The 22,032-nt window shown below is 49.3% G+C and overlaps 1 protein-coding gene and 1 long non-coding RNA gene across 3 annotated transcripts in view; one reads left to right on the top strand and one right to left on the bottom strand.

Moving 5' to 3' along the window:
* The first annotated feature begins 442 nt into the window (after positions 1-442).
* The window catches only part of LOC143808812 (killer cell lectin-like receptor subfamily B member 1A), a 38,891-nt gene continuing 17,301 nt past the window's right edge, over positions 443-22,032 (top strand). For both annotated transcript variants that reach the window (XM_077291874.1, XM_077291873.1), the window contains exon 1: positions 443-621. In XM_077291874.1, the coding sequence (XP_077147989.1) occupies positions 535-621 (87 nt within the window). In that variant the 5' untranslated portion in view covers positions 443-534. The remainder of the gene's footprint in view (positions 622-22,032) is intronic.
* Positions 8,039-13,785, bottom strand: LOC143808811 (uncharacterized). Its single transcript, XR_013222008.1, has 2 exons — positions 13,671-13,785; positions 8,039-9,887 (listed from the first exon to the last, which is right to left on the bottom strand). It is a non-coding gene; the product is annotated as an uncharacterized LOC143808811 (long non-coding RNA).

The raw sequence follows: 22,032 nt of genomic DNA, 5'->3' as shown, positions 1-22,032 counted from the left end.
CTCTCCTCACACGGCTCCATGCTGCGGCCCCTCGGTCCTCTCCTCACACGGCTCCATGCTGCAGCTCCTCGGTCCTCTCCTCACACGGCTCCATGCTGCAGCCCCTCGGTCCTCTCCTCACACGGCTCCATGCTGCAGCCCCTCGGTCCTCTCCTCACACGGCTCCATGCTGCAGCCCCTCGGTCCTCTCCTCACACGGCTCCATGCTGCAGCTCCTCGGTCCTCTCCTCACACGGCTCCATGCTGCAGCTCCTCGGTCCTCTCCTCACACGGCACCATGCTGCAGCCAGCCTCTCATTTCCCGCGTCTCTTCTCCAGCAGTAACTTCCTTGCTCTCGGCTCGTCAATAAAAGAGGCCCCGCCCCTTCCGGTGACATCATGATTTCAAGGAATCACTCCTCCCCCTCAAGAAATCAACTCCAATCTAGCCTCTACCTCCCCGGTATAGGACAGTACCTCGGGCAGCGGCGGCTCCGGACAGTCCCCGGTATAACTCCAGTAGGTCGGACAGCGCACACAGCTCCCGGCTCAGTGATGGGGTGCGGGGATAAGTCGCCTCCTGCGGACCTGAAGGCGCAGCTGTGCACGGTGGAGCTCCCCGATACACCGCCGCCCGGTCACGTAAGTGCCGCCTCTGTATACGCCTGAGCCCGGGACAGGAGGGGAGCGGGGCCCGCCGCTGTTCTGCCGGCTCCGCTTAGTGTCCGTGCGCACGGAGGCGGCTGCGGTGGTCCCGGCGCGGTGGCGGGGCTAGAGGCGGTTACTCCCCCGCAGGCTGAGGCAGCGGCTGGCCTTCAGGCCTTGGACTCGCGGCAGGCAGCGTTGCGTTGCTATGGCACCCGGCGGAGCGCTGGGATTGGATAAGCCGGGGGTCAGACAGAGTTCAAGGGCGTGTCATGTACGGCGTGCTACGTAAACACGTGCAGAGGACCGGCAGCCATTTGGGTTGAGCCTAGAGTGTATGGGCTCCTTCCAGGTCCTGACTGCAGCCCATACACTCTAGCCGGCTCACTGTGAAGATGCTAGAGTGTATGGGCTCCTGTCAGGTATATATTATTGTAGATATAGAGTGTATGGGCTCCTTCCTGGTTTCCTGACTGCAGCCCATACACTCTAGCCGGCTCATTACTGAAGATGCTAGAGTGTATGGGCTCCTTCCAGGTGCCTGACTGCAGCCCATACACTCTAGCCGGCTCACTACTGAAGATGCTAGAGTGTATGGGCTCCTTCCAGGTATATATTCTTGAAGATAGCAGACTTTATGGGTTGCTGCCTGGCCCTGACTGCAGCCTAAACATGTCACTAGAATGTATGTGCTCCTTCAAGGTATAAATTATTAAAGCCAGCAGAATATATGGACTCCTGCCAGGTCCTGACTGCAGCCCATACAGTCTAGCCAGCTCACTGGTGAAGAGACTAGACTGTATGGGCTCCTTCCAGGTATATATTATTGTAGATACAGACTGTACGGGCTCCTGTCAGGTATATATTATTGTAGATACAGACTGTACGGACTCCTGTCAGGTATATATAATTGTAGATATAGACTGTACAGGCTCCTGTCAGGTATATATTATTGTAGATATAGACTGTACAGGCTCCTGTCAGGTATATATTATTGTAGATATAGACTGTACGGGCTCCTGTCAGGTATATATTATTGTAGATATAGACTGTACAGGCTCCTGTCAGCTATATATAATTGTAGATATAGACTGTACAGGCTCCTGTCAGGTATATATTATTGTAGATATAGACTGTACGGGCTCCTGTCAGGTATATATTATTGTAGATATAGACTGTACGGGCTCCTGTCAGGTATATATTATTGTAGATACAGACTGTACGGGCTCCTGTCAGGTATATATTATTGTAGATACAGACTGTACGGACTCCTGTCAGGTATATATAATTGTAGATACAGACTGTACGGGCTCCTGTCAGGTATATATTATTGTAGATATAGACTGTACGGACTCCTGTCTGGTATATATTATTGTAGATATAGACTGTACAGACTCCTGTCAGGTATATATTATTGTAGATACAGACTGTACGGGCTCCTGTCAGGTATATATTATTGTAGATATAGACTGTACGGGCTCCTGTCAGGTATATACTATTGTAGATACAGACTGTATGGGCTCCTGTCAGGTATATATTATTGTAGATACAGACTGTACGGGCTCCTGTCAGGTATATATTATTGTAGATATAGACTGTATGGGCTCCTGTCAGGTATATATTATTGTAGATATAGACTGTATGGGCTCCTTCCAGGTATATATTATTGTAGATATAGACTGTACGGGCTCCTGTCAGGTATATATTATTGTAGATATAGACTGTACAGGCTCCTGTCAGGTATATATTATTGTAGATATAGACTGTACGGGCTCCTGTCAGGTATATATTATTGTAGATATAGACTGTACGGGCTCCTGTCAGGTATATATTATTGTAGATACAGACTGTACAGGCTCCTGTCAGGTATATATTATTGTAGATATAGACGGTACGGGCTCCTGTCAGGTATATATTATTGTAGATATAGACTGTACGGGCTACTGTCAGGTATATATTATTGTAGATATAGACTGTACGGGCTCCTGTCAGGTATATATTATTGTAGATATAGACTGTACAGGCTCCTGTCAGGTATATATTATTGTAGATATAGACTGTACGGGCTCCTGTCAGGTATATATTATTGTAGATATAGACTGTACGGGCTCCTGTCAGGTATATATTATTGTAGATATAGAATGTACGGGCTCCTGTCAGGTATATATTATTGTAGATATAGACTGTACGGGCTCCTGTCAGGTATATATTATTGTAGATACAGACTACGGGCTTCTGTCAGATATATATTATTGTAGATACAGACTGTACGGGCTCCTGTCAGGTATATATTATTGTAGATACAGACTGTACAGGCTCCTGTCAGGTATATATTATTGTAGATATAGACTGTATGGGCTCCTGTCAGGTATATATTATTGTAGATACAGACTGTACAGGCTCCTGTCAGGTATATATTATTGTAGATATAGACGGTACGGGCTCCTGTCAGGTATATATTATTGTAGATACAGACTGTACGGACTCCTGTCAGGTATATATAATTGTAGATACAGACTGTACGGGCTCCTGTCAGGTATATATTATTGTAGATATAGACTGTACGGACTCCTGTCTGGTATATATTATTGTAGATATAGACTGTACAGACTCCTGTCAGGTATATATTATTGTAGATATAGACTGTACGGGCTCCTGTCAGGTATATATTATTGTAGATATAGACTGTACGGGCTCCTGTCAGGTATATATTATTGTAGATATAGACTGTACGGGCTCCTGTCAGGTATATATTATTGTAGATATAGACTGTACGGGCTCCTGTCAGGTATATATTATTGTAGATATAGACTGTACGGGCTCCTGTCAGGTATATATTATTGTAGATATAGACTGTACGGGCTCCTGTCAGGTATATATTATTGTAGATATAGACTGTACGGGCTCCTGTCAGGTATATATTATTGTAGATATAGACTGTACAGGCTCCTGTCAGGTATATATTATTGTAGATATAGACTGTACGGGCTCCTGTCAGGTATATATTATTGTAGATATAGACTGTACGGGCTCCTGTCAGGTATATATTATTGTAGATATAGACTGTACGGGCTCCTGTCAGGTATATATTATTGTAGATATAGACGGTACGGGCTCCTGTCAGGTATATATTATTGTAGATATAGACTGTACGGGCTCCTGTCATGTATATATTATTGTAGATACAGACTGTACGGGCTCCTGTCAGGTATATATTATTGTAGATATATACTGTACGGGCTCCTGTCAGGTATATATTATTGTAGATACAGACTGTACGGGCTCCTGTCAGGTATATATTATTGTAGATATAGACTGTACGGGCTCCTGTCAGGTATATATTATTGTAGATATAGACTGTACGGGCTCCTGTCAGGTATATATTATTGTAGATACAGACTGTACGGGCTCCTGTCAGGTATATATTATTGTAGATACAGACTGTACGGGCTCCTGTCAGGTATATATTATTGTAGATACAGACTGTACGGGCTCCTGTCAGGTATATATTATTGTAGATATAGACTGTACGGGCTCCTGTCAGGTATATATTATTGTAGATATAGACTGTACAGGCTCCTGTCAGGTATATATTATTGTAGATATAGACTGTACGGGCTCCTGTCAGGTATATATTATTGTAGATATAGACTGTACGGGCTCCTGTCAGGTATATATTATTGTAGATACAGACTGTACAGGCTCCTGTCAGGTATATATTATTGTAGATATAGACTGTACGGGCTCCTGTCAGGTATATATTATTGTAGATATAGACTGTACGGACTCCTGTCAGGTATATATTATTGTAGATATAGACTGTACGGGCTCCTGTCAGGTATATATTATTGTAGATACAGACTGTACGGGCTCCTGTCAGGTATATATTATTGTAGATATAGACTGTACGGGCTCCTGTCAGGTATATATTATTGTAGATACAGACTACGGGCTTCTGTCAGATATATATTATTGTAGATATAGACTGTACCTACTCCTGTCAGATATATATTATTGTAGATACAGACTGTACAGGCTCCTGTCAGGTATATATTATTGTAGATACAGACTGTACGGGCTCCTGTCAGGTATATATTATTGTAGATATAGAGTGTATGGGCTCCTTCCTGGTTCCCTGACTGCAGTCCATACACTCTAGCCGGCTCATTACTGAAGATGCTAGAGTGTATGGGCTCCTTCCTGGTATATATTATTGTAGATATAGACTGTACAGACTCCTTTCAGGTATATATTATTGTAGATATAGACTGTACGGGCTCCTGTCAGGTATATATTATTGTAGATACAGACTGTACAGGCTCCTGTCAGGTATATATTATTGTAGATATAGACTGTACGGGCTCCTGTCAGGTATAGATTATTGTAGATATAGACTGTACGGGCTCCTGTCAGGTATATATTACTGTAGATATACTGTAGACTGTACGGGCTCCTGTCAGGTATATATAAGCGATGATATCAGAATGTATGGGCTCCTATCAGGTATATATATCATTGACGGTATCAGAATGTGTAGGCTCCTGTCAGGTGTATATTAGTGATAATATCAGAATGTATGGGCCTCTGTGAGGTATATATTACTGATGATATCAGAATGTGTGGGCTCCTGTCAGGTATATATTAGTGATGATATCAGAATGTATGGGCCCCTGTCAGGTATATATTAGTTATGATATCAGAATGTATGGGCTCCTGTCAGGTATATATTACTGATGACATCAGAATGTATGGGCTCCTGTCAGGTATACACTCACTGGCCACTTTATTAGGTACACCATGCTAGTAACGGGTTGGACCCCCTTTTGCCTTCAGAACTGCCTCAATTCTTCGTGACATAGATTCAACAAGGTGCTGGAAGCATTCCTCAGAGATTTTGGTCCATATTGACATGATGGCATCACACAGTTGCCGCAGATTTGTCGGCTGCACATCCCTGATGCGAATCTCCCGTTCCACCACATCCCAAAGATTTCATGTTGTTTACGCCAAATTCTGACCCTACCATCCGAATGTCGCAGCAGAAATCGAGACTCATCAGACCAAGCAACGTTTTTCCAATCTTCTACTGTCCAATTTCGATGAGCTTGTGCAAATTGTAGCCTCAGTTTCCTGTTCTTAGCTGAAAGGAGTGGTACCCGGTGTGGTCTTCTGCTGCTGTAGCCCATCTGCCTCAAAGTTCGACGCACTGTGCGTTCAGAGATGCTCTTAGGCCTACCTTGGTTGTAACGGGTGGCAATTTGAGTCACTGTTGCCTTTCTATCAGCTCGAACCAGTCTGCCCATTCTCCTCTGACCTCTGGCATCAACAAGGCATTTCCGCCCACAGAACTGCCGCTCACTGGATTTTTTTTCTTTTTCGGACCATTCTCTGTAAACCCTAGAGATGGTTGTGCGTGAAAATCCCAGTAGATCAGCAGTTTCTGAAATACTCAGACCAGCCCTTCTGGCACCAACAACCATGCCACGTTCAAAGGCACTCAAATCACCTTTCTTCCCCATACTGGTGCTCGGTTTGAACTGCAGGAGATTGTCTTGACCATGTCTACATGCCTAAATGCACTGAGTTGCCGCCATGTGATTGGCTGATTAGAAATTAAGTGTTAACAAGAAGTTGGACAGGTGTACCTAATAAAGTGGCCAGTGAGTGTATATATATATATATATATATATATACACACACACACACACACACACACACACACATACATACATACACACACATACATACATACACAGACAGTACAGACCAAATGTTTAGACACACCTCATTTAAAGATTTTTCTGTATTTTTATGACTATGAAAACTGTACATTCACACTGAAGGCATCAAAACTATGTGGAATTATATACTTAATAAAAGTGTAAGGCAACTGAAAATATCTTATATTCTAGGTTTTTCAAAGTAGCCACCTTTTGCTTTGATGACTGCTTTGCACACTCTTGGCATTCTCTTGATGAGCTTCAAGAGGTAGTCACTGGGAATGGTCTTCCAACAATCTTAAAGGAGTTCCCAGAGATGCTTAGCACTTGTTGGCCCTTTTTGCCTTCACTCTGCGGTCCAGCTCACCCCAAACCATCTCGATTGGGTTCAGGTCTGGTGACTGTGGAGGCCAGGTCATCTGGCATAGCACCCCATCACTCTCCTTCTTGGTCAAATAGCCCTTACACAGCCTGGAGGTGTGTTTGGGGTCATTGTCCTGTTGAAAAATAAACGATGGTCCAACTAAAAGCAAACCGGATGGTATAGCATGTCGCTGCAAGATGCTGTGGTAGCCATGCTGGTTCAGTATGCCTTCAATTTTGAATAAATCCCCAACAGTGTCACCAGCAAAGCACCCCCACACCATCACACCTCCTCCTCCATGCTTCACGGTGGAAACCAGGCATTTAGAGTCCATCCGTTTAGAGTCCATCCGTTCACCTTTTCTGTGTGCGACGTGTGGCAATCCGTCCCAATGTGTTGCTAATGAAAGTCTATGGAGAAAAAATGCATCATGAAGGCAACTTTGCAGGATGCGTTTTTTCTCCAAAACGACGCATTGAGACGTACAGCAAGCGACGTTAGTGTGAAAGTAGCCTTAACGGAGGAAGAAGGCTGCCGTCCGCAGCCCTGCCGAACGCTGGTGTGAAACCAGCCTACGGCTGTTATTATAGCACCTTCCATGTGTTAAGGTACCTTCACACTAAACGATATCGCTAGCGATCCGTGACTTTGCAGCGTCCTGGCTAGCGATATTTGACACGCAGCAGCGATCAGGATCCTGCTGTGATATCGCTGGTCGTTGAACAAAGTTCAGAACTTTATTTGGTCGTCAGACCGGCGTGTATCGTCGTGTTTGACACCAAAAGCAACGATACCAGCGTTGTTTTACGCAGGGCCGCGCTTAGTAACCCGATGTTTACCCTGGTTACCAGTGTAAAATGCAAAAAAACAAACAGTACATACTCACCTTCGCATCCCCCGGCGTCCGCTTCCCACACTGACTGAGCGCCGTAAAGTGAAAGTGAAAGTACAGCACAGCTCTGCTGTTAGGGCCGGCGCTCAGTCAGTGCTGGAAGCGGACGCCGGGGGACGCGAATGTAAGTATGTACTGTTTGGTTTTTTTACATTTTACGCTGGTAGCCAGGGTAAACATCAGGTTACTAAGCGCGGCCCTGCGCTTAGCAACCCGATGTTTACCCTGGTTAACCGGGGACCTCGGCATCGTTGGTCGCTGGAGAGCGGTCTGTGTGACAGCTCTCCAGCGATCAAACAGCGATGCTGCAGCGATCGGCATCGTTGTCGCTATCGCTGCAGCGTCGCTTAATGTGAAGGTACCTTAACACAGATACATCATGGGCTTGTCCTGCCCTGCGCATGAAATGAAAGGCAAAAATACAATGTGGAGACTTCATCAGAGCAATGTTTTATTTACATTCAGAACTGGTTTAAGAGGAACAAATTACCATTTCCCACAGAAATCTCAGACTTTTACTTATAGAAATACTGGATAAATATCATTTTACCATTAGATATAGAAACATTTCCAATTTTATAAAACTGCATTTTTTTGCATTGAATAACTTTATGCCTTTGCTTGTTTCATTTTATGCATTTCTAAAGTATTGTAAAACTGTAGTATGCTGTTGGTGCATGCGGGCTGGACTGTCGGTTTGGTATGTGGCTCTGTTCCCCCCAGGCCTGCCTCCGATGTCTGAGGTTTCGGTGTCCCAGACCAGAGATCATAATACCGGCCTTGAATTGTGAAGGACACGGCAGCCGACCCTGAGAAACATCCAAGGTGGGAACGCCCCATCATGTCGAAGAGAGTCTGCTAGATCCAGGCCTAGCAGACCAGTGCTGGTGGGTTCATGGATGCCAGGAGGGGGTTGGCCTAAAGGCCCCGTCTCACATAGCGATTTACCAAAGATCACGACCAGCGATACGACCTGGCCGTGATCGTTGGTAAGTCGTTGTGTGGTCGCTGGGGAGCTGTCACACAGACCGCTCTCTCCAGCGACCAACGATCAGGGGAACGACTTCGGCATTGTTGAAACTGTCTTCAATGATGCCGAAGTCCCCCTGCAGCACCGCCGTACAGTGAGAGCAGAGCGCAGCGGTGACGTCACTGCTGTGCTGTGCTCTCACTGTACGGCCGGCGCTCACAGTCAGAGCAGGAAGCAGACGGCAAGGGACCTGACGGACATCAGATGGTGAGTATGTACTGTTTGTTTTTTTACATTTACGCTGGTAACCAGGGTAAACATCGGGTTACTAAGCGCGGCCCTGCGCTTAGTAACCCGATGTTTACCCTGGTTACCAGTGAAGACATCGCTGGATCGGTGTCACACACACCGATTCAGCGATGTCAGCGGGACCTCAACGACCAAAAAATGGTCCAGGCCATTCCGACACGACCAGCGATCTCACAGCAGGGGCCTGATCGCTGGTACGTGTCACACATAGCGAGATCGCTACTGAGGTCGCTGTTGCGTCACAAAACTTGTGACTCAGCAGCGATCTCGCTAGCGATCTCGCTATGTGAGACGGGGGCTTAAAGGAAGGTCTCGTCTTTTCCTGGCGGGTCGGAGAGTTGTCCCGTCGGTTTTTTGGACAGAACATTTCCAAGACAACCAAAATTGAACAGCAGATCTCTTGGGAGGCAGACTTTAGTACTCTGTTGCAGAAGCGAAGTACTCTTAAACTGATAGGTGCAGAGTACGACGCACTAGAAAGTTGGCGTGCATGATTGTTCAGGGCACTGGCGGTGTGGACCGGCCACCAGAGAAGTCCTAGACCGAAGCCTGGATATTTTAAGAGCAGGGTCACAGGAGCCTCTGGAAAACATGGAGGCTGCATGAATAGGAAGGTTTCCCCAGGAGACGTCCATATTGCTCAGGGGCAAACTAGGACATACTTGTCCTGTCCATTTTTTTTTTTTTTTTTTATTTAAAAGTAACCCCCTCACTGCCTGAAGATCACACATCATTCTTCACAGACCGATGATGAAGATGGGCATGGAATAACCTGGACGCAGACCTTTCGGCGGCTGGCACATAACGGATTAGTCTTCCCTCCCTACTCTATCTGGCTCTGGGGGGGCCGGAGGGTAGGGGGATTCATGGCATGGACCGTCCTCTGGGGAACCACAAACAATCTTGATGTGTTAGGGCCTTGCCTCGTAGACCACAGATGATACGGTAGTGACAATTCTAGGTGGGAGATTAGAGTGACAATTCCACTGTCGCCCTCAAAAGCCGTATCTGAAAAAAAAAGAAAAGAAAAAGGAAAATCGTTAATAAAAAAAACCCCCAAAACCTAAGTCAGAACTGGGCTGGGTGGTCCAGACCCATGTCTGCCTCCTACTGACATTAAGCTAAAAAGGATTAGCTTCGTGCCAGTTGGTGGTGTGGCCTACTCTACAGGGAAATACCTCAAAAATTTTTTTGCATAGCATAAGCAGCATACACTCATTTTTTTTGTGTACCCCAATGAAGCATTAGCCCCCCCCACATCAACCAGATGGCCACACAGCATAAACTCGCTCCCCCAGTCAGAAACCTCCACCTCACATTAACCAGCGGGCCACACAGCATAACCTCGCTCCCCCAGTCAGAAACATCCACCTCACATTAACCAGCGGACCCCACAGGATAAATCCAAAGCCCACCAGACATTCCCTCCCCTCAAGCGTAAATCCAAATATGACGCCCCCTGCCCCAACCATAAATCCCATCAGACACCCCCTCCAATCGAACGCCACCCTAGCTTAAACTCTCATCGGACGTCCAACCCCCACAAACCCCCATCGGACGTACAACCCCCACCGGACGCGGAACCCCCCACCCAGCAGAAACCCCCAGATGCAGACCCCCCACCCCGCACAAACCCCCATCACACGTGGACCCCCCCCCACCCAGCACAAATCCCCATCGGACGTGGACCCCCCCACATTCAACGACAAGCAGGTCGCCTCCCCACATTCAACGACAAGCAGGTCGCCTCCCCACATTCAACGACAAGCAGGTCGCCTCCCCACATTCAACGACAAGCAGGTCGCCTCCCCACATTCAACGACAAGCAGGTCGCCTCCCCACATTCAACGACAAGCAGGTCGCCTCCCCACAAGCAGGTCGCCCTCAAATCTGACCACAGGGGTCCCCCAAATAGCCTGCAGCAGGTCACCCCTCACATGCAGGTCGCCTCCCCACATCCCACCACAAGCAGGTCACCCCCACATCCCACCACAGGGGTCCCCCAATAGCTTGCAGCAGGTCTCCCCCCACATCCACCACAAGGGTCCCCCCCAATAGACAGCAGGTCACGCCCTCCCAAAACCCGACCACAAGCATGTCGCCCTCAAACCCCACCACCAGGGTCTCCCCAATAGCCAGCAGCAGGTCGCCCCCACTAAAAGGGGTCCACCCCGTAAGCAGCACGTCACCTCCAAACCCCATCACAGGGATCCCCCACAATAGCCAGCAGCAGCAGAGCCCCCCAAAATCCTACCACAGGGGTCCCCCACAATAGCCGGCAGCAGCAGCAGAGCCCCCCAAAACCCCACCACAGGGGTCCCCCACAATAGCCAGCAGCAGCGGAGCCCCCCAAAACCACACCGCAGCGGTCCCCCACAATAGCCAGCAGCAGCGGAGCCCCCCAAAATCCCACCGCAGGGGTCCCCCACAATAGCCAGCAGCAGCGGAGCCCCCCAAAACCCCACCACAGGGGTCCCCCACAATAGCCAGCAGCAGCGGAGCCCCCCAAAACCCCACCACCGGGGTCCCCCACAATAGCCAGCAGCAGCGGAGCCCCCCAAAACTACACCGCAGCGGTCCCCCACAATAGCGAGCAGCAGCGGAGCCCCCCAAAATCCCACCGCAGGGGTCCCCCACAATAGCCAGCAGCAGCGGAGCCCACCAAAATCCCACCACAGGGGTCCCCCACAATAGCCAGCAGCAGCGGAGCCCCCCAAAACTACACCGCAGCGGTCCCCCACAGTAGCCAGCAGCAGCGGAGCCCCCCAAAATCCCACCGCAGGGATCCCCCACAATAGCCAGCAGCAGCAGAGACCCCCAAAATCCTACTGCAGGGGTCCCCCACAATAGCGAGCAGCAGCGGAGCCCACCAAAACCCCACCGCAGGGATCCCCCACAATAGCCAACAGCAGCAGAGCCCCCCAAAATCCTACCACAGGGGTCCCCCACAATAGCCAGCAGCAGCGGAGCCCCCCAAAATCCCACCGCAGGGGTCCCCCACAATAGCCAGCAGCAGCGGAGCCCCCCCAAATCCCACCGCTGGGATCCCCCACAATAGCCAGCAGCAGCAGAGCCCCCCAAAATCCTACCACAGGGGTCCCCCACAATAGCCAGCAGCAGCGGAGCCCCCCAAAACCCCACCACCGGGGTCCCCCACAATAGCCAGCAGCAGCGGAGCCCCCCAAAACTACACCGCAGCGGTCCCCCACGATAGCGAGCAGCAGCGGAGCCCCCCAAAATCCCACCGCAGGGGTCCCCCACAATAGCCAGCAGCAGCGGAGCCCACCAAAATCCCACCACAGGGGTCCCCCACAATAGCCAGCAGCAGCGGAGCCCACCAAAATCCCACCGCAGGGATCCCCCACAGTAGCCAGCAGCAGCGGAGCCCCCCAAAATCTCACCACAGGGGTCCCCCACAATAGCCAGCAGCAGCGGAGCCCCAAAATCCCACCGCAGGGGTCCCCCACAATAGCGAGCAGCAGCGGAGCCCCCCAAAACTACACCGCAGCGGTCCCCCACAATAGCGAGCAGCAGCGGAGCCCCCCCAAATCCCACCGCAGGGGTCCCCCACAATAGCCAGCAGCAGCGGAGCCCCCCAAAATCCCACCGCAGGGGTCCCCCACAATAGCCAGCAGCAGCCAGCAGCGGAGCCCCCCCAAATCCCACCGCTGGGATCCCCCACAATAGCCAGCAGCAGCAGAGCCCCCCAAAATCCTACCACAGGGGTCCCCCACAATAGCCAGCAGCAGCGGAGCCCCCCAAAACCCCACCACCGGGGTCCCCCACAATAGCCAGCAGCAGCGGAGCCCCCCAAAACTACACCGCAGCGGTCCCCCACGATAGCGAGCAGCAGCGGAGCCCCCCAAAATCCCACCGCAGGGGTCCCCCACAATAGCCAGCAGCAGCGGAGCCCACCAAAATCCCACCACAGGGGTCCCCCACAATAGCCAGCAGCAGCGGAGCCCACCAAAATCCCACCGCAGGGATCCCCCACAGTAGCCAGCAGCAGCGGAGCCCCCCAAAATCCCACCGCAGGGGTCCCCCACAATAGCCAGCAGCAGCGGAGCCCCCCCAAATCCCACCGCTGGGATCCCCCACAATAGCCAGCAGCAGCAGAGCCCCCCAAAATCCTACCACAGGGGTCCCCCACAATAGCCAGCAGCAGCGGAGCCCCCCAAAACCCCACCACCGGGGTCCCCCACAATAGCCAGCAGCAGCGGAGCCCCCCAAAACTACACCGCAGCGGTCCCCCACGATAGCGAGCAGCAGCGGAGCCCCCCAAAATCCCACCGCAGGGGTCCCCCACAATAGCCAGCAGCAGCGGAGCCCCCCAAAATCTCACCACAGGGGTCCCCCACAATAGCCAGCAGCAGCGGAGCCCACCAAAATCCCACCACAGGGGTCCCCCACAATAGCCAGCAGCAGCGGAGCCCACCAAAATCCCACCGCAGGGATCCCCCACAGTAGCCAGCAGCAGCGGAGCCCCCCAAAATCTCACCACAGGGGTCCCCCACAATAGCCAGCAGCAGCGGAGCCCCAAAATCCCACCGCAGGGGTCCCCCACAATAGCCAGCAGCAGCAGAGACCCCCAAAATAGCCAGCAGCAGCGGAGGCCCCCCACAATAGCCAGCAGCAGCGGAGGCCCCCCACAATAGCCAGCAGCAGCGGAGCCCCCCAAAATCCCACCACGGGTCACTCCCCACACAGACAAGTAGGTCGACCACCACAGGGCCTCCCCCCAATAGCGAATAGCGATCGGCAAGTAGCATTTTTCACCCTGAAACCACTGACCTCCATGGCGTCCACAAGCTGTCATGCTGCTTTCCTTTGCCGCCTTGGAGAACACGCCCCCTCCCGATAGGACACGCCCCCGGAAATGACGTCACACCTGGAAGGAGCCCATACACTCTAGCATCTACCCCGCCATAACAGGGACTGACCGTGTGCCCCGTGTCCTGCACACGCCGCTGTAGTGACTTCTGACTCTACGGCAGCGCTCAGGATTACTGATGGACGTTGCTCGGGTGACCTCCGAGTATTTTTTAGTCTACGTTCACATTAGCGTTCAGCGCCGCAGCGTCGCCGCATGCGTCATGCGCCCCTATATTTAACATGGGGGCGCATGGACATGCGTTGTGCTGCGTTTTGCGACGCATGCGTTTACTTGGCCGCAAGCGTTGGGCGCAGATAACGCAACAAGTTGCATTTTTTTTGTGTCCAACTTTCGGCCAAAAAGGACGCATGCGGCGCATTAGCGTGCGTTTTGTTGCGGTTTTGTTTGCGTTGTGCTCTGCGTCGCCGACGCTGCGGCGCACAGCGCAAATGTGAACGTAGCCTTACATCTGTTAGCAGCATAAGTACATGTGGGGATTCCCTAGCAACTTGACAACCCCCACATGTACTTATGCTAGATAACAGATGTAAACCATTCAGCTGCGGCAAGAAAAACTAAAACTCCGAGCACTAAAAAATACTCGGAGGACCCCAGAGCATGCTCGAGAAATCTCGAGTAACGAGTATATTCGCTCATCACTATCATCTATCCATCATATTATCTCATGATATATTAATCTATTCATAATACACAGGTACTATATACAGGGGGCAGTGTACACAGGTACTATATACAGGGGGCAGTGTACACAGGTACTATATACAGGGGGCAGCGTACACGGGTACTATATACAGGGGGCAGTGTACACAGGTACTATATACAGGGGGCAGTGTACACAGGTACTATATACAGGGGGCAGCGTACACGGGTACTATATACAGGGGGCAGTGTACACAGGTACTATATACAGGGGGCAGCGTACACAGGTACTATATACAGGGGGCAGTGTACACAGGTACTATATACAGGGGGCAGTGTACACGGGTACTATATACAGGGGGCAGCGTACACAGGTACTATATACAGGGGGCAGTGTACACAGGTACTATATACAGGGGGCAGTGTACACAGGTACTATATACAGGGGGCAGCGTACACGGGTACTATATACAGGGGGCAGTGTACACAGGTACTATATACAGGGGGCAGTGTACACAGGTACTATATACAGGGGGCAGCGTACACGGGTACTATATACAGGGGGCAGTGTACACAGGTACTATATACAGGGGGCAGCGTACACAGGTACTATATACAGGGGGCAGTGTACACAGGTACTATATACAGGGGGCAGTGTACACGGGTACTATATACAGGGGGCAGCGTACACAGGTACTATATACAGGGGGCGGCGTACACAGGTACTATATACAGGGGGCAGTGTACACGGGTACTATATACAGGGGGCAGTGTACACGGGGTGCTATATACAGGGGGCAGTGTACACGGGGTGCTGTATACAGGGGGCAGTGTACACGGGGTGCTGTATACAGGGGGCAGTGTACACGGGGTGCTGTATACAGGGGGCAGTGTACACGGGGTGCTGTATACAGGGGGCAGTGTACACGGGGTGCTGTATACAGGGGGCAGTGTACACGGGGTGCTGTATACAGGGGGCAGTGTACACGGGGTGCTGTATACACGGGGTGCCGTATACAGGGGGCAGCGTACACGGGGTGCCGTATACAGGGGGCAGTATACAGCTGCTGAGGGCAGAGCACAGTACTATAATGCGCCAGCACAGGAGAGCGATGGGGAGCGCGGTGTGGATGACATAGGACACATCATCCATATGAAGCAGGGCCCCCAAATGACCGTTAATATTATATTTTATGATATTGTTGTTTTAATATGAATTGTAATTAATATGTTAATAATAATATATTGAGCAGAATTAATTTCCGCCTATTGCTTTGGCCTCCACAACAGTCCTGGTCTGTGACGTGGCCCCATACTGTGTGCCCAGACTCCAGATGTTATATACAGGATATGTGACTGGTGGAATATCTGCTGTCTGCATTCATAGTACAATATATTGTATAATGTTGATGATTATGGCTTACAGCCAATGAAAACCCAAAAGTCATTATCTCAGTAAATTAGAATACTTTATAAGAGCCTGACAAATGGTTATAAAATCTGAAATGTTCTTCTACTGGAATGTATGATCAGTAAATGCTCTCAATACTTGGTCGCGGCTCCTTGTGCATCAATTACTGCATCAATGCTGCGTGGCCTGGAGGCGATCAGCCTGTGGCACTGCTGAGGGGTTATGGAAGCCCAGGTTGCTTTGATAACAGCTTTCAGCTCGTCTGCATTGTTAGGTCTGGTGTCTCATCTTCCTCTTGACAATATTCCATAGATTCTTTATAGGGTTAAGGTCAGGCGAGTTTGATGTTCTAATTTTGTGAGAAGCGCCTGTATGTGACCTGGCAGTGTCTTTACAATGTAAGTCTATGGATCCTCATTTTGAGCCTTGTTCTCATGCTCCATAGACTTGTATTGTAAAGGCCACATATGGGTCACAGAGCCCAGTGTGACAGTGTGAATAGCCGTCAGGTGACTTAGGGTGCGTGTCCACGCTCAGGATGGCCGGCGTTATCGGCGCTAAGCCCCGCCCCCTTTCTGGGACGCGATCATGCCGGATGTGTACTGTACACATCCGGGATCATCGCACCCCTCCCCATAGGGCCCTGTGATATTACCTGCGGCGACGCAGCGTCGCCGCAGGTAGCACGGACATGCTGCGATCCGAAAAGACGCGCAGCATGTCCAGAGTCTCAGGGCCGCCGCGTGCGGGTTTCCACGCATAGTGGACACGGGATTTCAAAAAATCCCCTCCACTATGCTGGAACATCTGGACGCTGCGTGTTTGATGCTGCAGCGTCAATCACGCAGCGTTTACTGACCGTGGACACTCACCCTTAGAAGAGGAGTGGCGCTGGATACTGGAGAAGACTGTGGTCTGGGAGTACATTAACACACTGACACTGCACTAAGCTAACATTTACACAAGTTTAACCCCTTAATCCCATTGGACGTACTATCCCGTCAAGGTGACCTGGGACTTAATTCCCAGTGGCGGGATAATACATCCAGTGCGATCAGCCGCGCTCATGGGGGGAGCGCGGCCGGGTGTCAGCTGACTATCGCAGCTGACATCCAGCACTATGTGCTAGGAGTGGTCACGGACCGCCCCCGGCACATTAACCCCCCGGCACACTGCGATAAAACATGATCGCAGTGTTCCGGCGGTATAGGGAAGCATCACGCAGGGAGGGGGCTCCCTGGCTGCTTCCCTGAGACCCCCGGAGCAACGCGATGTGATCACATTGCTCCGAGGGTCTCTTACCTCTTCCTCCCTGCAGGTCTGGATCCAAAATGGCCGCGGGGCTGCATCCGGGTCCTGCAGGAAGGTGGCTTACCAGCGCCTGCTCAGAGCAAGCGCCGGGAAGCCTCCAGGAGCTGTGCACGTCAGATCGCTCATCTGACACAGTGCACAGCAAAGTGTAAGATCAGCGATCTGTCACTATACAGTGATGCCGCACCCCCCTGGGAAAAAGTAAAAAAAATATATATATTTACATGTGTTAAAAAAAATAAAAATAAATATTGTTCCAATAAATACATTCCTTTATCTAAATTAAAAAAAAACAATAAAAGTACACATATTTAGTATCGCCGCATCCGTAACGACCCGACCTATAAAACTGTCCCACTAGTTAACCCCTTCAGTGAACACCGTAAAAAAAACACAAGGTAAAAACACAACGCTTTATTATCATACCACCGAACAAAGTGAAATAACACGCGATCAAAAAGACGGATATAAATAACCATGGTACCGCTGAAAACGTCATCTTGTCCCGCAAAAAACGATCCGCCATACAGCATCATCAGCGAAAAAATAAAAAAGTTATAGTCCTCAGAATAAAGCGATGCAAAAATAATTAGTTTTTCTATAAAATAGTTTTTATCGTATAAAAGCGCAAAAACATAAAAAAATGATATAAATGAGGTATCGCTGTAATCGTACTGACCCGAAGAATAAAACTGCTTTATCCATTTTACCAAACGCGGAACGGTATAAACGCCTCCCCCAAAAGAAATTCATGAATAGCTGGTTTTTGGTCATTCTGCCTCACAAAAATCGGAATAAAAAGTGATCAAAAATGGTCACGTGTCCGAAAATGTTACCAATAAAAACGTCAACTCGTCCCGCAAAAAACAAGACCTCACATGACTCTGTGGGCCAAAATATGGAAAAATTATAGGTCTCAAAATGCGGTAACGCAAAAAATATTTTTTGCAATAAAAAGCGTCTTTCAGTGTGTGACGGCTGCCAATCATAAAAATCTGCTAAAAAACTCGCTGTAAAAGTAAATCAAACCCCCCTTCATCACCCCCTTAGTTAGGGAAAAATAAAAAATGTATTTATTTCCATTTTCCCGTTAGGGTTGGGGCTAGGGTTAGGGTTTGGATTACATTTACGGTTGGGGTTAGGGGTGTGTTTGGATTAGGGTTTCAGTTATAATTGGGGGGTTTCCACTGTTTAGGCACATCAGGGGCTCTCCAAACGCGACATGGCATCTGATCTCAATTCCAGCCAATTTTGCATTGAAAAGTCAAATGGCGCTCCTTCCCTTCCGAGCTCTGCCATGCGCCCAAACAGTGGTTTACCCCCACATATGGGGTATCGGGGTACTCAGGACAAATTGTACAACAACTTTTGGGGTCTATTTTCTCCTGTTACCCTTGGTAAAATAAAACAAGTTGGAGCTGAAGTAAATTTTTTGTGAAAAAAATAAATAAATGTTCGTTTTTTTTTGTTTGTTTTTTTTAAACATTCCAAAAATTCCTGTGAAGCACCTGAAGGGTTAATAAACTTCTTGAATGTGGTTTTGAGCACCTTGAGGGGTGCAGTTTTTAGAATTGTGTCACACTTGGGTATTTTCTATCATATAGACCCCTCAAAATGACTTCAAATGAGATGTGGTCCCTAAAAAAAATGGTGTTGTAAAAATGAGAAATTGCTGGTCAACTTTTAACCCTTATAACTCTGTCACAAAAAAAAATTTTGGTTCGAAAATTGTGCTGTTGTAAAGTAGACATGTGGGAAATGTTACTTATTAAGCATTTTGTGTGACATATGTCTGTGATTTAAGGGCATAAAAATTCAAAGTTGGAAAATTGCGAATTTCCGTTTTTATCACAAATAAACGCAGGTAATATCAAAGAAATTTTCCCACTATCATGAAGTACAATATGTCTCGAGAAAACAATGTCAGAATCACCGGGATCCGTTGAAGCTCCAGAGTTATAACCTCATAAAGGGACAGTGGTCAGAATTGTAATAATTGGCTCGGTCATTAACGTGCAAACCACCCTCAGGGCTTAAGGGGTTAAAGGGAACCTGTCACCTCGTTTTTCTGCTATAAGATGCGGCCACCGCCTTTCAGGGCTGATATTCGACATTCTATAATAATGCAGATAAGCCCCTGTTGAGGGAGGATGTAAATTGATCCTTCACGGTTAACCCAGTGATTTCCAAATTAATATACAGGGCGTTGCCGGCAACTGAAAATGACCAGACGGAGACGTGTGCCTCTGTATGGGGGATCGAGCTGATCTCTGGCCCCCGTTTATTTTGTGTATGAGTTTTCATAGTCACAGAAATTATACTTCAACCAATCAGCATAAGAACACGCTCACAGTTCTTAACCTATAAGAATGCAGGAAAAACTTAACCCATGAGGATACAGGAAAAATGGAAACTACAGATATAGTCATGTCTTTTTGGCACAGTATGTGTTTTTCTAACAGATGCCTCAGTCTTGTATAGTGATACACCCACGAATCTATTATCTGGCTCGAGACAGAAGACTCAAGGTCTTTATACCAATTATGAACAATAGCCTAGTTGCATACCAGGCTTGTGAACAACAAGATAAAGTTACTTCATGGCAGCTGTAACCTTTTACCTAATTAAATAACAGAATTTATCTTTAAGCAACAAGAAAATGGAGTCAAAAACACAAAATGGAGAATCCAACACAAAATGGAGAACCTTTCATAATTTGTTCCTTCACACCCCGATCTGACCTGAAAAATAAGTTATATTATACGCACCCGGGGGGTGGTTCTGTGCGGTCCGGTCCGATGGGCGTCACAGGTCCGGGTCCGGCGCCTCTCATCTTCTTACAACACCACCCTCCTGCTTCTTCATCGCTCCCTGGCATTGCGCTCCGGCGCAGGCGTACTTATCTATCCTGTTGAGGGCAGAGCAAAGTACTGCAGTGCGCAAGACCCGGGAAAGGTCAGAGGCCCAGCGCCTGCGCACTGCAGTACTTTGCTCTGCCCTCAACGGGATAGATAAGTACGGACTGTTTTGTCTGTTTTATAATGGAGGTGAGTATATATGAATCAATTTTATGAGGACAACATGCAGTTTCCAAGCCACACACTTTCTCTCCCCTCCCCCCCAACACTGTTTTCTGGGCTCTAGATGATTCTCTTCAGTGACTATGTGATGGCACGTTACTGAATCAGGATAGAGCACTGTGCACATGGTCACAATTCCCTGGAATTGCCAGCGTAGTGATTGCAAGTATGAGTTTCCATACTTGGGATGTTCACGAGCCACTAGAGTCTTAAGGATGAGCTGCTGCTAATGGGCCACTGCTGTGTGCTTGCCCCCCAGGCCAAATTTTGCCAGCCAGCCCCTGTACCGGCATGCAGGCAGCCATTCACGTGGTCCCCTGAGCTTTGGGCAGATGCTGCTGTCAGCCCCGATGAGGACGGGCCTAGCCATAAGAGGAGGTTGTGGCGGCGGCTTTCGGGAGGTGTGTGGGGTGGGGAGCAGGTTGCGGGATGCAGTAACGGACAGGAAGTAGAGCTAGGGTTAAAGTTAATTTTACTGTAACAGGGATGTGGCAAGGGATATAGGCACAATAGGTGTTCTGGATAATAATGAAATAATGAGGGCAAAAATATAACGACTGTTCATTAAGGGTAAACTTATCAGTTTGACGGCTTCCTGACTGCAAAGTCTTAGGAATCTAATGGTGGTGCCAACGCGGTCAGCACGTGATGAATCCGGTGTGGTCCTGCAGGCATTGATGATCCCGTTCCTGGTGGTGACTGAGTCCTTGATGCCTTGCACGGGGTCCTGGGTCCAGGATTTGGGTTGCAGAGCAAAAAATGGTCTTCAACACTGCCGGGGCTTGACAAAGCTCAGCAGAAGTATGTGGGTGAGAGAGGGAACAGTTGTCGGTAAGTCACCCGGTGTTTCTTAGGCGGCACGCACGCGTTATTTAGTGACCAGTAGCGTTGGGTACCTTGATCAGCATTGGAGTCAGCGGACAAAATACAGTTCTCCAGTCAGTCTTTGTAAGTGGCAGCAGGGACAATATAACGCAGACCTGCGCTGTCACGGTGCTCACAGGACGGAGCACCAAACTTCCCCTGCTGCGTGCTCCCGCCAAGTCTGACTCCCTTTTCGTGCGCTTAACCCTTTTTATCCTAGCTACGCCCCCTGATGTCGAGTGCAAAGGTCGATACGAGTCTCTAAGCTTTTCCCCAGACATTAAAGGTGACGGTCCTGGAACGGTGCAAGAAAGGTACGTCCGGACCAGTCCCTCGTCTTACAGGGGGTCCTCTTGGACTGGGTGTGTATGCAGGGGGTTCCGTTGCACTAGGTGTGTGTGTGCGCACAGGGGTCCCGTTGGACTAGGGATGTGTTTGTATGTGTGGGTGTATGCAGTGGGTCCCGTTGGACTGGGTGTGTGTGTGTATGCAGGGGGTCCCGTTGGACTGGGGATGTGTGTGTGTATGTATGCAGGGGGTCCCGTTGGACTGGGGATGTGTGTGTGTGTGTATGCAGGGGGTCCCGTTGGACTGGGGATGTGTGTGTGTGTGTGTATGCAGGGGGTCCCGTTGGACTGGGGATGTGTGTGTGTGTATGCAGGGGGTCCCGTTGCACTAGGTGTCTGGTCATATTGTATTCCATCTTCTGATATATTTTGTTTTATTAACCCCCTTTACCCCCCCAGATGTTTTTCACCTTCTGACAGGACAATTTTTACAAATCTGACCACTGTCCCTTTATGAGGTTATAGCTCTGGAGCTTCAGTGGATCCCGATGATTCTGAGATTGTGTTGTGGTGTGTGTTTTTTTTTTTTTTTATGTGACCTATTGTACTTCATGATAGGCTGGAGTCACACTCAGGGTAAGACAATACGGTCCGTTTTTTACGGCCG

Source organism: Ranitomeya variabilis, chromosome 2, assembly GCF_051348905.1.
Source record: "Ranitomeya variabilis isolate aRanVar5 chromosome 2, aRanVar5.hap1, whole genome shotgun sequence".
NCBI classification, from domain to species: Eukaryota; Metazoa; Chordata; class Amphibia; order Anura; family Dendrobatidae; genus Ranitomeya; species Ranitomeya variabilis.
This window is presented reverse-complemented; position numbering and strand designations above follow the sequence as displayed.